We start from the raw sequence: 13,186 nt of genomic DNA, 5'->3' as shown, positions 1-13,186 counted from the left end.
CGCCCCTCCACACCATAAATATTTGATGACACCAGGCCGCCTGGCAGGGGAAATTTATCAACATTACAGTAAAAAAAAAAAGTGGGGGAGAAGAATTTTTTTTAAAAATGTTGCACTTGACATTAATTGGGCCATTTGTTAGCCTTGTATGGCTTTAGCTCGTTAGGAGGATATTAGCATGATGTTAAAGTTCTAATTGGAAATGGGAGAAAGTATGAGATGAGGGAAGAAGAGGTAGGGAAATTTTGAGGTTTAAAAGAATGAATATGCTCTCCCCCCCCCCCCCCCTTTTTTTTTTTCTTTTTCAAAATCAGACATGTAAAGTGAAACCTGGCTATTTGCTTTGTAAATACATGAGTAATTGACACCCACCTAAAAAAGTTTGTAAATGTTTATAGATGTCACAACATGGCGACAAAGCACTTTTTTTCTATTAGACGAGACTATGTCATTATTAAATGAAGCTTCTCCCTCAATTGAACAGTGTCCTGGCCCCAAAGCAATATTTTATATTAGAGATGGCTTTGGCCTGAGCACAAAAACCGTAAAGATGATAAGTTTAGGCATAAAAATCTACGGATTTGCATATGCCAAACAGCGAATATGCGAGGGGTTCACTCTATATTAAAAGTTTACAGTCAATATTTCTCTAACAAGACAAAACTCAAAAATGTAAATAAAATACATCACACTCACCATAAATACTGATTATTAAATTGATAGCCTCATTACATCATTGCCTGTCATTTTAAATTTACTTTGACATTTCAACCAACTTCCTGACGCTAATTACTACTTCCCTATTTAGCCAGGGCTTTGGCCCTATCTTGTGGCATCTTTAGTACAATTCAGAAAGAGTACAACTACTAGCTGAGGATAAGCTCCACAGGGGAAAAAATGAGAATATGGAAATTTGTACATTAATAGAATGAAACCATCATGAATAGTCTGATTTGTTTACATTCACAAAAACAAGAGACTGCCGTTTTTTGTGCTGCCATCTCAAGATCATTAAGTGGTAATTTGGTAAATCCCATGACACATAAAAAGTAGGCTACACGTCTACAAACTAGGTTAAAGCATAAAGTGTGTCTGTCTTCTCCATTTTCACCCCTTTCTCCCTCCTTCCTTCCTTCCCTCCCTCACTTCCTCTCCTTCCTTGCGTCATTGTTTTGAATGGAGCGGCCCTGACAGAAGGCGAGAGAGCAAGCCGGGAGGAGGACCGCGAGGGGCGGGGAGAAAAGGGAGCGGTGTGCGGGTGGGGGCTTGTGGAGGCGTGTGCTCCAGTGGCCAATGGCGGAGCGTCTCGACCGCGGGACCGCACATGTTTACGGGCAGCATTCCGCCGGTTAAGGCTGGAGCCGAGTCAGGACTGGAGTCAGCCCCAACTGGACGCGGAGCCCACAAAATCTTGTATTTTCAACCCATTTCATCGCATACCAATGTACGACAGCGAATGGCGTCGAGTGGAAGAGTTTAACGCGACGATTTGAAGCGAATTCGTCGACGAGAAGAAGGTTGTTCGACCAGCCAGCCGCCATTTTGTTCAATCGTGAACGGGTGACATGATGTCGCCGGAAGCTCCGCGTTTTCTCGCCGACCTCTCTCTCAGCTAGCGAGGCAGGCAGCGAAAACAAACAGGTCGAGGGGAGGAAAAAAAACTGGAGGAGGAGGAAGATTGGCAGCCGGTTTGGGACGCGGAGATAATTGTTTGCCTTGCGCCTTCCGTGGAAGTCGACGAAGACGACGGCATCCGTTCGAGAGTGCAGCCCATCGAGTATGTTCCCGCTTCCGGACGTTTTGTCAGGGCTCCCGCTCCTGCCGCTCCTTGACGTTGTTTACCAGCCGAGCCGCTTCATGCTGTAAAAAAAATAACAAAAATTAAAAAAAAATCCCTCCCCTCGGGTAAATTCGCTTCGGACACACGCGTAGAAATGCACACCCGGCGCCTGGTGAAGCGCTCCATCCTCGGAAGCCGAGTGTACGCGCCGAGCCCGACCGGCGACGGCGCCCCGGTGACCGGGGTGGTCCAGGCCGTCAAGCAGGAGAGCGGCGGCGGGGACGCGGCGGCCGCGGGGGCCCGGCGCGGCGGAGGAAACACCAGCAGCGTCTACACGGTGCTCATGCCGGACGGCAGCCTGAAGGAGTTCGCCGAGGAGGAGATAGCCGCCGCCGGCTTGAACCACGCGAAGGGGCCGCTCAAGTCCAGCTTGAAGGTGCGTGGAAGCAGGAGGTGGTGGAGAAGGGGGGCGGCCGCCGGGGTATTATTGTGGCCGTTATATGCGCTTCCACCGCGCGGCGCGTTCACTGGAAGCAACCGGGGCGTGATTAACAACATAGTGCAAACACAGGACGTGGAAAAAGGCGGGCTGTCATGACATTTTGGAGACATTATCCAATGTGGGACAAAGGACTCGACTGCGGGGCCTGCGCGGTGTTTATGTGTACTCGTGGGCGGCTGAGCAGAGGCGAACAAACAAGCCATCATTTGGACCCCTGGTGGCCTTCACTTTCACACATTTTCGTTCAATTTGCAACGTTTTTTTTTTCCCATTTTAAACTTCCCATTTAGCATTAAATGGCGATACAGTCGTCTTTCTGAATAGTTTATTTATTTTTTTTGGTCACATGGCATGATGTAAACTATACCAAACACAGGACATTATTTTTAAATAATGTCTTGTTCACCTTTTGACTAGTTTTCGTGACCATTGCAACCCATACCGATTTTTATCATCCCATTGAACATAAAATAGTGCATATTTTGTTTCATAAACAGAGAATGTCTGTATTGTGGTGTTGGTTTTTGTCACATGGCATGATGCAAACAATGCCCAACCCAGGACATTGTTACTTTAAGGATGTCATGATTGCATTTTGACAAGTTTTAAGGACAAATGGAGCCAGTTGCTCGATTTTAATCACCCTATTTAACATGAAATGGCACCCATGTTTGTTTTGTCACATGGCATGATGTAAACAATAATCAACACAATACATTGTTTTAGTCATGACTTGCTTATATTTTGACATGGTTTACGTCACATTTTAACATTCTTAATCGTTATACAAGTGTAATAAGGAATAAATACTAATATAACTAATAACTAAAACAAAGTGAAACCACTCACGTTGTGGTTTTGGTGACCTTTTTAACAATTGATTTTGTTTCAAGGATCCTATCTAGCACAAAATAGTGACCCATTTGTCTTCATAAAGCATGTAGATTGTGTTTTGTTGATATAATTTGTCCCATGGCATGATGTAAACAATAATCAACACAATACATTATTTTAAGCTTGCCTTGTTCACATTTAGACTTGTGTTACATCACATTTTAACATTGTTCACTGTTGTACAAGTTAAAAAAAATAAGTTCATCTCCTCATTCAAAATGTACATGCAACCACCGCCGCATGTTACGAATGGACAAACGCGTGATCCATTCTTTTAAAATACCTGAAAAGTTGGAACTACCATTTTCGGTCTCCTGTTAGCGTTTATATCACTTGTTGCTTGGCAGAGTTTAAAGCGCCTCGATCGTAGCTGCTCCCATGGGAATTTTTTTTTTTTTACAGACGTAGGTAGTAGTTTTTTAGAATTGAACATTCTCAACTGTTTTACGTCTTAAAAAGTTCAATAAAACTAAAATTAACTACTCACCCTCTGAAGGCATGTAGCAATACTGTCCCCTAGTGGCGTAGTACGAGTACTAATATGTTATGGAGTGTGTATCATTGCCCTGTTTCCGATAGCATGTGCTAACATTATTTTGTATTATTTAATTTAATTTAATTTATAAAATAAGAATAATAAAAACCATAAATATATACAGTCAAATATAGTTTGTGTATTTATGGCAAAAGCTAATTTGTGCAGCCGGTCGCTTTGTCGTGAGTTAAGTGATTCATTCAAGTTCCGGTTCCTGTTCTATGGTTGTCATCACACTCCAGTCTTCCAAATATGGTAGTTTGGCATAAGTATTAGGCCTGTTTTTACGTAAAACCACAAATTGTTCAACTTTAGCGTGATTTGTGTTTAGGTTTGTAACCTCAAGAAGCGAAAGAGCTTGTGTGTGTGTGTATGTGTTTAGTGTCCATAAAAGTGGTTAGCACTGCACAATGGCCACAAGTGTCCCGCCGAGGTCGAAAACAAGCTGTAAAATGAGGAAGAGGCGTGTGCATGTGTGTGTGTGCGTGCCTCTTGTTGTTTTGTGTGCGTGTGAGTTGGTTGCTATTTTAAACATGGAGGGATTGTTGTTGTGAGGGTACGCTGGCCACCCGATTGGCGCAGCTGCACGGGCCAACAAAGCGGGCACCCCCAGGTCAGCAGCGGGTGGCATCCTCTGAGGAATCTGAGCGCTTGGCACAGTGCCCACGCTGCCAAACAAACCAGGGAGTGTATGTGTGCGGGAGTGTGTGCGTGTGTGTATGTGTTCATAGCCACTTGTTGACTGGTGTGTTTGTGATTATTTGGCACCATGACAAAAGAAGCGTCACTATGGGGAATGGTGGCGGGAGATCGTCTTTGTTCCGGAGCAGGCCAGTGTCGGCTGCGCTGATTGGTCGGATGCTGGAACGGATGCTTTTGCTTATTGAGCTTTCATTGACAGCAGCTTGTTTCGCTTGCCACACCTCATTGGAATGTTTCATTAACTATACATGGGGGGAAAAAAAGATGGATTGGAAACAGGAGTTCAGAACACTCAGAGAAAGTCACACCCATTTAATGTGACATTCTTGATGGTCACACAAGTGTAAAAAGAAACCGACCAGTGTGATGAGAACGCCGGTATAGTAAAATTCAACCAAAAAAGGCTGGGAAACAAGAGTTCAGAACATTCAGATTGAGCCACACTCATTCAAAGTTAAACTCTTGACGGTTTCTTCAAGTGTAAAGAGAAGTTTGGCGATGTTAGCCCAAAATTTCAAAACAGAATTTACAGCAGAAAAACGAGAAAATGACGGAACTGTTGACCGTCGCCGAAGGAAAAAAGGGAAAATGTCGTAACTTTCCACCATCACAAAAACAAAACTAAGCAAGGAGAAAATGCGTGATTGTCCGTCGTCACGGAAATCAATCGTCAAAAAATGTCGTAACTGTATATCATCGGAGAAATAAGAAAATATTGTAGTTGTCCATCTTCACCAAAGTGAAATGAGAACATGTCGTAACTGTATATCATCCATTTTAAGTACAATACATTTGCATTTAATCATTTAGAAATCATTATTTTCAGACATTTTTTAATTTATATTTTTATGTAACTTTTATGTGCAACACATTCTAATTCAATTCCTATGGGGCAGTGTTTTTAATGACAGTTTTTTGTTTCCCCATATTTAGGCACAGTGTCAATATTCAGTGTTCTGTTTTATTTGAGCAAACGTAATTCTTGACAATCAATGAATCGCCTCATGAATTATTATACTGGTATATTCCAGTTCCTTCATTGTTCTTTCATTTTCCCTCCGTTTCCGTTTATTTTCATGTTAGCAATATGACACGAGTGTACACAAAACACGAAATACTGTACACAGCCCATCATTTACAATGCATGGCGCTGCCAATCGTATATATAACATGCTAGTGACATTTAAATGTGAGTGAGAATAATTGAAGTCTATTTGGCTTTAAATGTCTACAAGCCTGGCGTGCACTTGAGAAAGAAGCCTCTGGTGCGTCCTGACTGCGTCTTCCCCCACTCAGAGCTCCATTAACGGCGGCCCAGACGGGCACAAGACGGACGGCACTGAGGCGGCGGCGGCGGATGGCGACCACCGTGAGACAAACGGCAAACGAGTGGACGCCTGTCGATCCGTGTCCCTGCTGGAGCAGAAGCGCAAGGTGGTCTCCTCCAGTATCGACGTCCCCCACGCCAGGTAGGCACTGATTTGGGTTTTGAAACAAAGAAAACGTTTCCTTGTCAACTTCTCGGGATAACTCGGGGCACTTGTGCAGGTGCCCCAGATGCATCACTTAACCATAATTACATTTTTAAAGATCAAAATACGCAGTAAAAATGACATGTATGCGGATTGTCTCAGACCTTTATCAGCACTTCACGTACGTATCATTAAATTCAGTGAGCCTCGTTAGCTTAGCTTGCTAACGCCGCAGTTGGTAACTAGGTCTTGGTAGCATAACAAGCTAACAACAGCATATTACTATTGTATGGCTAATACAAGTACATGTGATTTTTGAGGGCTCTGGACACTTGTGCAAGTGTCCCAAGTGTGTGTGTGTGTGTGTGTCTGTCTGCCTGTGTGTCTGTGTGTGTGTGTGTGTGTGTTTACGCAAGTTGACAGCGAGTGTGATTTTCCACCCGGGGGGACTTCATACAAGCAAAGTTCAGCGAAGGTTTATGACATAGTTGTGTCACCGCAGACTGAAGCAACGGCGTGACATCCACTTTCATCATCGTGTGCTCCTCGCGGCCAGTCTGTGTGCTGAAATGATGATGTCATCGTAGCGTGGTCCCTCCAATAAAGGCCGTGCCTCGATTAGTCGCCTGGTGTTTCATCCACCTTGAAAAAAAAAAAAACTTCCCTTTTCCTGCTACATTACATAACTTCATGGACTATTACACACTCGCATACATAGTTAAGTACTGAGGCCATTTGCGGACAAAAACAGCAGCTCCTACAGTCGGCGTCTTTCGCGAAGGATTAGCGTTCCGGTGGACCCCTGATGTGTGGTTGCTCCACAATGTTGTGTTTATTGCTCACTAAAACAGGAGCACCTACTGGAGCGTGTAAAAAGTCTCAAAGGTGGAGTCTTGCCGTATGGGTGTAAAAACAACCTTACGTTGGGTAGAAACGGCGTCTTTTGTGTCAAGTAGGGCTTGACGCATGTGATCACTCCATAATGTTGTCTTGGTAAACTCTATTGCTAACCAAAACAGCAGCACCTACTGAGGCATACACACTCTCTTACGGAGTCTTGCCGTTTGTTTTAAAGATGATCTTGCGTTATGAGGACGTATGAGGAACATGTAAACAAGTTGTAAATGAGTTTCCTGAGCACTATAAAAGACGATATAATGTCGTGTTGCGACGACGTCTTTAGCGCCGATTAGCGTAGCACTGCGCCACTCGGTGATGTCGTGCACGTTATGCATTCCTCATTAATCGTCTTCTTAAAGTCATGGTGACGTTTTAATATCCTAAATAAAGCGCAGCAATTTTCTACCACTTGACATGTCATTATTTTCAAGACTCCAGCACTTCAAAGCCCCGCCGCCGTAAATCCTAAAAGATCCAAATTGTAAAAAAAAAAAAAAAAAAAAAAAAAAGTCTGCCCGAGCACTGAATAGAACCCATAGCGCAGCCTGATTGCTTCAAGATTAAAGAGCCGCGGATCTCCGTCCTTTGCGCACCTGCGACCACACAGTCACATTTATATATAATGGAGGCAAGTGAGGCAGTGGCGGTTAAGGGGACGAAATGGGGGTTGTTAACAAGAAAGAAGGGAAAAAAATGCCGGGGGATTATTTTTTTTTTTTTCGTTTCTTTTTTTTGACACTGGCTCCCTCGAGAATCCTGACCTTGAGGTTGTGAATTGGACTCTCCCAAAACTTTCTCGCTGGTGACTTAGCGAGAAAATGTCTAGCCCTTCAGCTCCGTTGTTAGCCACACGCTAGACATCTTGCGCTTTTCCGCGGTAAAAGAGACGCTCAAGTACCCGAACGCCTCGTCTGCGTTGAAAAATGACGCAGACGGAGTTTTGAGAAATTTCAGGCTGAAAGAGGGCGTGCGTGCCCAGCCTTTGAAGGTGACATCCATCATTTGAATGTGACACAAGGAAATAATGCCAAGAAAAACAACTTTAAACTTCACCTGCTAACTTGGGGCACTAGCACAGGTGCCCCAAGCACAATTTTTTACACCGAATTAATTACCACAATATATCCAAAAACTGGAAACTATAACATTGAATTTCACGGCGTGACCAAGAACACTTGTTAGCGTAATGTGCTAAGCTTGCTACCCCCAAAGATAGTAACTAGGCTTCATTTTGTAGCATCAATTCACCATTTTGATTAACGGGCTAACAACGGTATAGTATTCACAACAATTAAAAAGTCTTTTTTGATGGATTTTAAATTACTATGTTACTAGGAAATTGGAATGACGATCATACAAAAGCCCATACAAACATGGGCAAAGGGAGTACATAGCTAGCCTTGTTAGCTTTTCACGCTAAGGTTGCGCGCACCACGTATAGTAATTAAGCCTCATTTTGTAGCATAAAGTCACAATGTTTAACAAGCTAACAACGACATACAACAATTTGACGGCCACTTAACAAAATAAATTTCGACAGAATTAAAATGTCCACTCGGCCGCAACTCGGGGCAGTTTGCAAGTGCCCAAAGCATATTTTTTTAACCCTGATTCCTATATTATATATTTTTAAAATTTAAAACGTATCATTGAATGCTTAACTAGGTTACTTTGAATAATGATCATTCAAAAGCAGCTGACCCATACAAAGAAAAATATAGCGTAAAAAATGTACAAAAAACGTCAAGGCAAACCCCAGCTACCTCAGCCTAATCAATTAATAGGTCCCTTCCGTCCCTTTTGATTGATCTGTTTTCCCGCATTGACCCAACTCCCAAGCGCCGTCCAGAAATATTTGTACGAAAGGTGCAGTGCGAAAATTGCTCATTGTGGCAGATTTCTGATTTGTTTACAACACATTTACCAGGGTCCTTTTTAATTTTTTTTTTTTACCTTCCACCACCTTGCTCCGAGGCAAAGGGGCTGACTGTGTTTTTCCAAAACGTGGGAAGCAGCCAATTGTAACCAGAGCTGAGCGGGGGTAGCGAGGGCTTTAGCTTTTTGACAAATAGCATTGTGGCGTCTAATTGCGAGAAAGGGGAAGTGAATGATTAATCTCCGATTGTTCTTCAAAAACAAGATTTTGGTTAGTTGTTGGGAAATAACTGGACTTGCCGACTACACTGAGGTAGCCCTTTTTCACACGGAGAGGTAATGTAGGTTTATTCACCTGTGCCTTTCACACAGAGAGCCCACCAAAGCAGGGCAGTGTCTGGTGAAACGTACAAAATGCTGGACGGAAGAAGTTTCTGGTGTTCAATTTCACACTGTGGTCTCGGTTTTCCGCTATTCCATTTCCCACGGCTGCCATGGTGCTAACCTCAGAAGTGAAGAAATATGCAGGTTCACTTTATTCCGCGTTAGTACTTTTCACAAAGAACAGCAAACTGTGGGGAAAAAAAAACTGACTGACGACTTCTGGTACCTTTCACACTGACTTTATGGAAAATGAATGCGTCAGAGAGACGAAGCAGCAGATCCGCCTCTGCTACTACCTCAGAAGCCAGGATATTTACCGGTTGACTTCCATCCCTCCATTCTGTGTCGATTTTTATCTCCAAGCCTCCACGTTTAATTATCTGATTAAGTGACAAGCTTGTTTTTCTTCCGCCCCGCAACTATTTACTCCACAGTTAACTTTTCCGACATCCAATACCATCTGAGTGGTTAAAAAAAAGAAAAAAAGAAATAAAAATAACCAAAATGTGGCTTTCATTTATATGCAGCAACTGGAGAGTTGTGTAACAACAATGCTCCTGTAACTTGCTGTTGCTAGCCTCGTTAGGTTAGCATGCTTTCGTCAGTGGCATTTTTAGTTGACAAGCGAAACTAGTTTAGGGATAAAGTGTGCCTGTGAATTTTCAAGGAATTCATCCGCATAGCTTCATCCGCATCCCGCAGCTTGGCTTTCTCGTCCGCAATCATCTCAGGACACCGAGATCAGTCGAATCCCCAAATTAATTCCGCGCAACCGGTGGAAAGGCTCTCAAATTAGAGCGTCATGATCGCATTTCACTGAAGCGGCCTATGCATTGTTGTATAATCATATTCCTACGTTCCCGCCTTTAGCGCCTCACCGCAACGCCAGCGAGTATAACGGGATCAAAAAAATTAGACCTTTCTGTGTCAGGAAATAATCGACGCGTCAGACAAAAGCGCCTCTTGTGTCGTGCGATGCGCGTGAAAGTTTTCCTCGAGGCAGTCTTTGTAGATGACTTAAATATTGTATAATTTGGCATCCTCCATCTTTGGGGACGTCTGCCAGGCACAAGTGCCTCGCCGAAAGAAATTGAAATGATGGCTCTGCGGAACTGTTTTGGTTCAAGGCTGGAAAACCACAACGGTCGTTAGCTACGCCGCCAGATCGCTGGCCTCGGATCCCATCGTTGAGGATGAAGATTTATCGCCCCCGCGGTGTCCAAAATAGTCAGCACGGAGCATAAAGTCCGGAGCCAAAACGCTCGGGGTTACGGTCGTTGAAACCGAAGCCTTTAAATATTCACTGTCGGGGAATTCTGAAGAGACAAAGTCAGAATTTGCCCGTAAACGCATTTTCCAGCTCCTTCCAATAAATGTAGCTACGAAAAATATCTTGTTTAGTTCGATCCATTTATCAATTATAAATACTTTGTACTTTCTTACTCATCACTTTTTGATAATTGCCTAAATGAATAGTTGAAACAGATAATGTAGTTACCAAATTATAATCCCATTTTTATATTATTTTAATTTAGTCTCTACATTAAAACCGCACATATTCGTGGTTCAGCATTCACAAATTCGTATTTGCACCAAATATATTTTTGTGGGGACCCCGTCCTCTGTTATTGGCAGAAAAACCCACCAAGTCACAGTTTTTGTGCTCAGACCAAAGCAATAAAAGTATTGCTTTAGCGCCCAATGCTGGTGGCCAAGGAACTATGTTGAAGTCAATTCAGGAGCTTCATTCATACACAATTATGGATATGCCGGCATCTTTGTGCCAAGGAACCATGCTGAGGTGAGTTGAGGAGCTTCATGGAGACAGTTATTGTTGTGGCGTAGGGATGTACCGATACCACATTTTATTTAATTTATTGATTGATTTATTTTTTACATTTGAGTAAGTACCGACACTTGATAATATAATATGATAACCAAGGTCTTACAGTTTTAATTAAAATGTTTTATTGTAGTAAAACATTGTTCAAAAACACTAACTTTAATTGAAGTGGCAAAAGTATATAACACATTTTATTTTGATGATTATTATTTCATTGTTTTATATTTTATGGTCGATCTTTATTATGTGCAGCACTTTGTCACAGCTGCGTTTTGCGTTTTTTTTTTTTTAAGTTGTGAGATCAAACTATAGTATGTGATGAAAAGCTGTTTTTATGAATCCCGCGAGTATCGGCACAAGTATCGGTACCTTCCTACTTTAGCGCCGTCTTATGTTGAAGTGAGTTGAGGGGCTTTATTTAGACAAAAGTAGTGTTTTGACACCATCTTGTTGCATCTATGGGCAATTATCTTTTCAGGAGGGGAGTCAGTTTCGTGTTGATTTGTGCTCTTTGCAGCTGGCCTCGAATAGCAAGGGATCACCGTACACGTTTTTGATTGTACGCCGTGAGCTTGACACTGCGCCACACGGACATGTCGGAATCGGTTGCGGCGTCATGCGACAGAGACCACACGTGATGCTGCCGGAATGGAATCGGGAGTTGAAATCTATCTGCAAATGGCCTCTTTCAATTAAGCGCGTTGAATGTCAGAGAGCGCGGATTTGCCGACGCTTGGCTTGAGATCGGTCGGCTTGAGACCCGTCAACGTGCCGTGCACTAATTGTGACAATTTCACGGTTTTCACGCTTGCTAGCCCCCCCCCAAAATCGATGTAGCATTATTGTGGCTCTATATAAACATGATGCTGGTTCTTAAGAGATGAGCTGACCTGCTCTTTCATTGCCGCTATTTTTGCATCCTGTCAGCAGCGGCGTTATGAATCAATCCGTAAATCAATCCAAGGGAAAAACATCACCGATATGCTAATTTGTCCTACTTGTTTCTGTGAGGGAGGCTCTGTGTGTAATCGTTGCCTGCTCGCTATCTATAATGCATAGCACATCGGGCCTGCGTTGACGTGATACCGGCCCCCTCGCGCTAATCCATAGTCGCGGGCTGTAATGGACCGACGACTCAAAGTGCTGCGTCCAGAGGAAAGGCTCTAATTGATTCTATCGACAGGCGCGCATTTATATTTACACGCGGCGGTCCTAATTGACGGCTGCTCCTGGCGGGCTTTGTGGCCAAAACAAGTGCGCTAATGAGGCGCTGGACGTAGCAGCCCCCTCCCGTCGTAAATCCGCCGGGAGGACTTTGACCTGACCCGAACGCGTCAATCGGAATTAATTTTCAAGTCAGTCGGTTACTTTGCATTTGCGTGGAATTTGGAGACTTTATTTATGCTTGTTGGACAAACTTTTTGTATTGACACAACAACGGCCTAGTAAAATTAGGAACAGTTTTGTGTTTAAAGTTTCGTGTACAGAGGCCCTCAGTTTGCGACAGTACCGACATGCGACATTTGGAGGTGACCAACAGCATGCAAAGAGCAAATTTGCGTAGTAGGAAGACGTGGCAACGCAGCAGAAGAAGGTTTTCGCTGCACTTCCTGTTTTTCATTTGATTCTTTTATAGTTTTTTTTTTTTTTATGTCCTCACTACTGCGTTAGCGTACGTTAGTTTTAGACTATGGCACTTTATGACTGAATTTCTCCCCCCCCCCGACAAAATCAGGCTACGTTGCAGCCGTGGGAACAGAATTTCGCATAGTCGCAAATACATAAATAAAAATGCCGACTAACACAGAAGAAGACATTTGTTTAATAGTTTTTGGTCAAAAACAGTCTTGTGCAAACAAATGGCATAAATGTATGTTCAACGGTGTCCTGTACACGAACGGCGGAAATCATATTTCTGTTAAAAACGGTGTCCTCTGAACAACCGGCGGAGCTATTTTATTTTATTTTTTTCATATTTCAGTTAAAAACAGTCTTTTTAATACATTTTCAGTCAAAACTGTGTCACGTAAATTGACAACAAAAACAAGTTTTAATCATTTTTCAGTTTAAACGGTGTCGTGTAAATAAACAATGGAAATAACTTTTTGAAATTGATTTTGCAGTTATAACGGTGTTACGAAGTTTTTTCCATTGGTTTTCACTTATAGCGGTTTTGTGAAAATGAATGGGGAAAGGGCGCTTTTAAAATAGAATTTTCAGTTAAAACGACATGAAAATGAAAACTGCAAATGATGTCTTTTTCTTTTTTTTTTTAACAGAAACTGTATCAAGTCTGCGT

The 13,186-nt window shown here is 42.8% G+C and overlaps 1 protein-coding gene across 1 annotated transcript in view; it reads left to right on the top strand.

Annotated features, from left to right (window-relative positions):
* The first annotated feature begins 1,298 nt into the window (after positions 1 to 1,298).
* Positions 1,299 to 13,186, top strand: part of znf704 (zinc finger protein 704) — a 33,124-nt gene continuing 21,236 nt past the window's right edge. The window contains exons 1-2 of the mRNA XM_061664136.1: positions 1,299 to 2,216; positions 5,710 to 5,882. Coding sequence (XP_061520120.1) covers positions 1,935 to 2,216; positions 5,710 to 5,882 — 455 coding nt within the window. The 5' untranslated portion in view covers positions 1,299 to 1,934. The remainder of the gene's footprint in view (positions 2,217 to 5,709; positions 5,883 to 13,186) is intronic.

The sequence above is a fragment of the Phycodurus eques genome, chromosome 20 (assembly GCF_024500275.1).
Source record: "Phycodurus eques isolate BA_2022a chromosome 20, UOR_Pequ_1.1, whole genome shotgun sequence".
NCBI classification, from domain to species: domain Eukaryota; kingdom Metazoa; phylum Chordata; class Actinopteri; order Syngnathiformes; family Syngnathidae; genus Phycodurus; species Phycodurus eques.
This window is presented reverse-complemented; position numbering and strand designations above follow the sequence as displayed.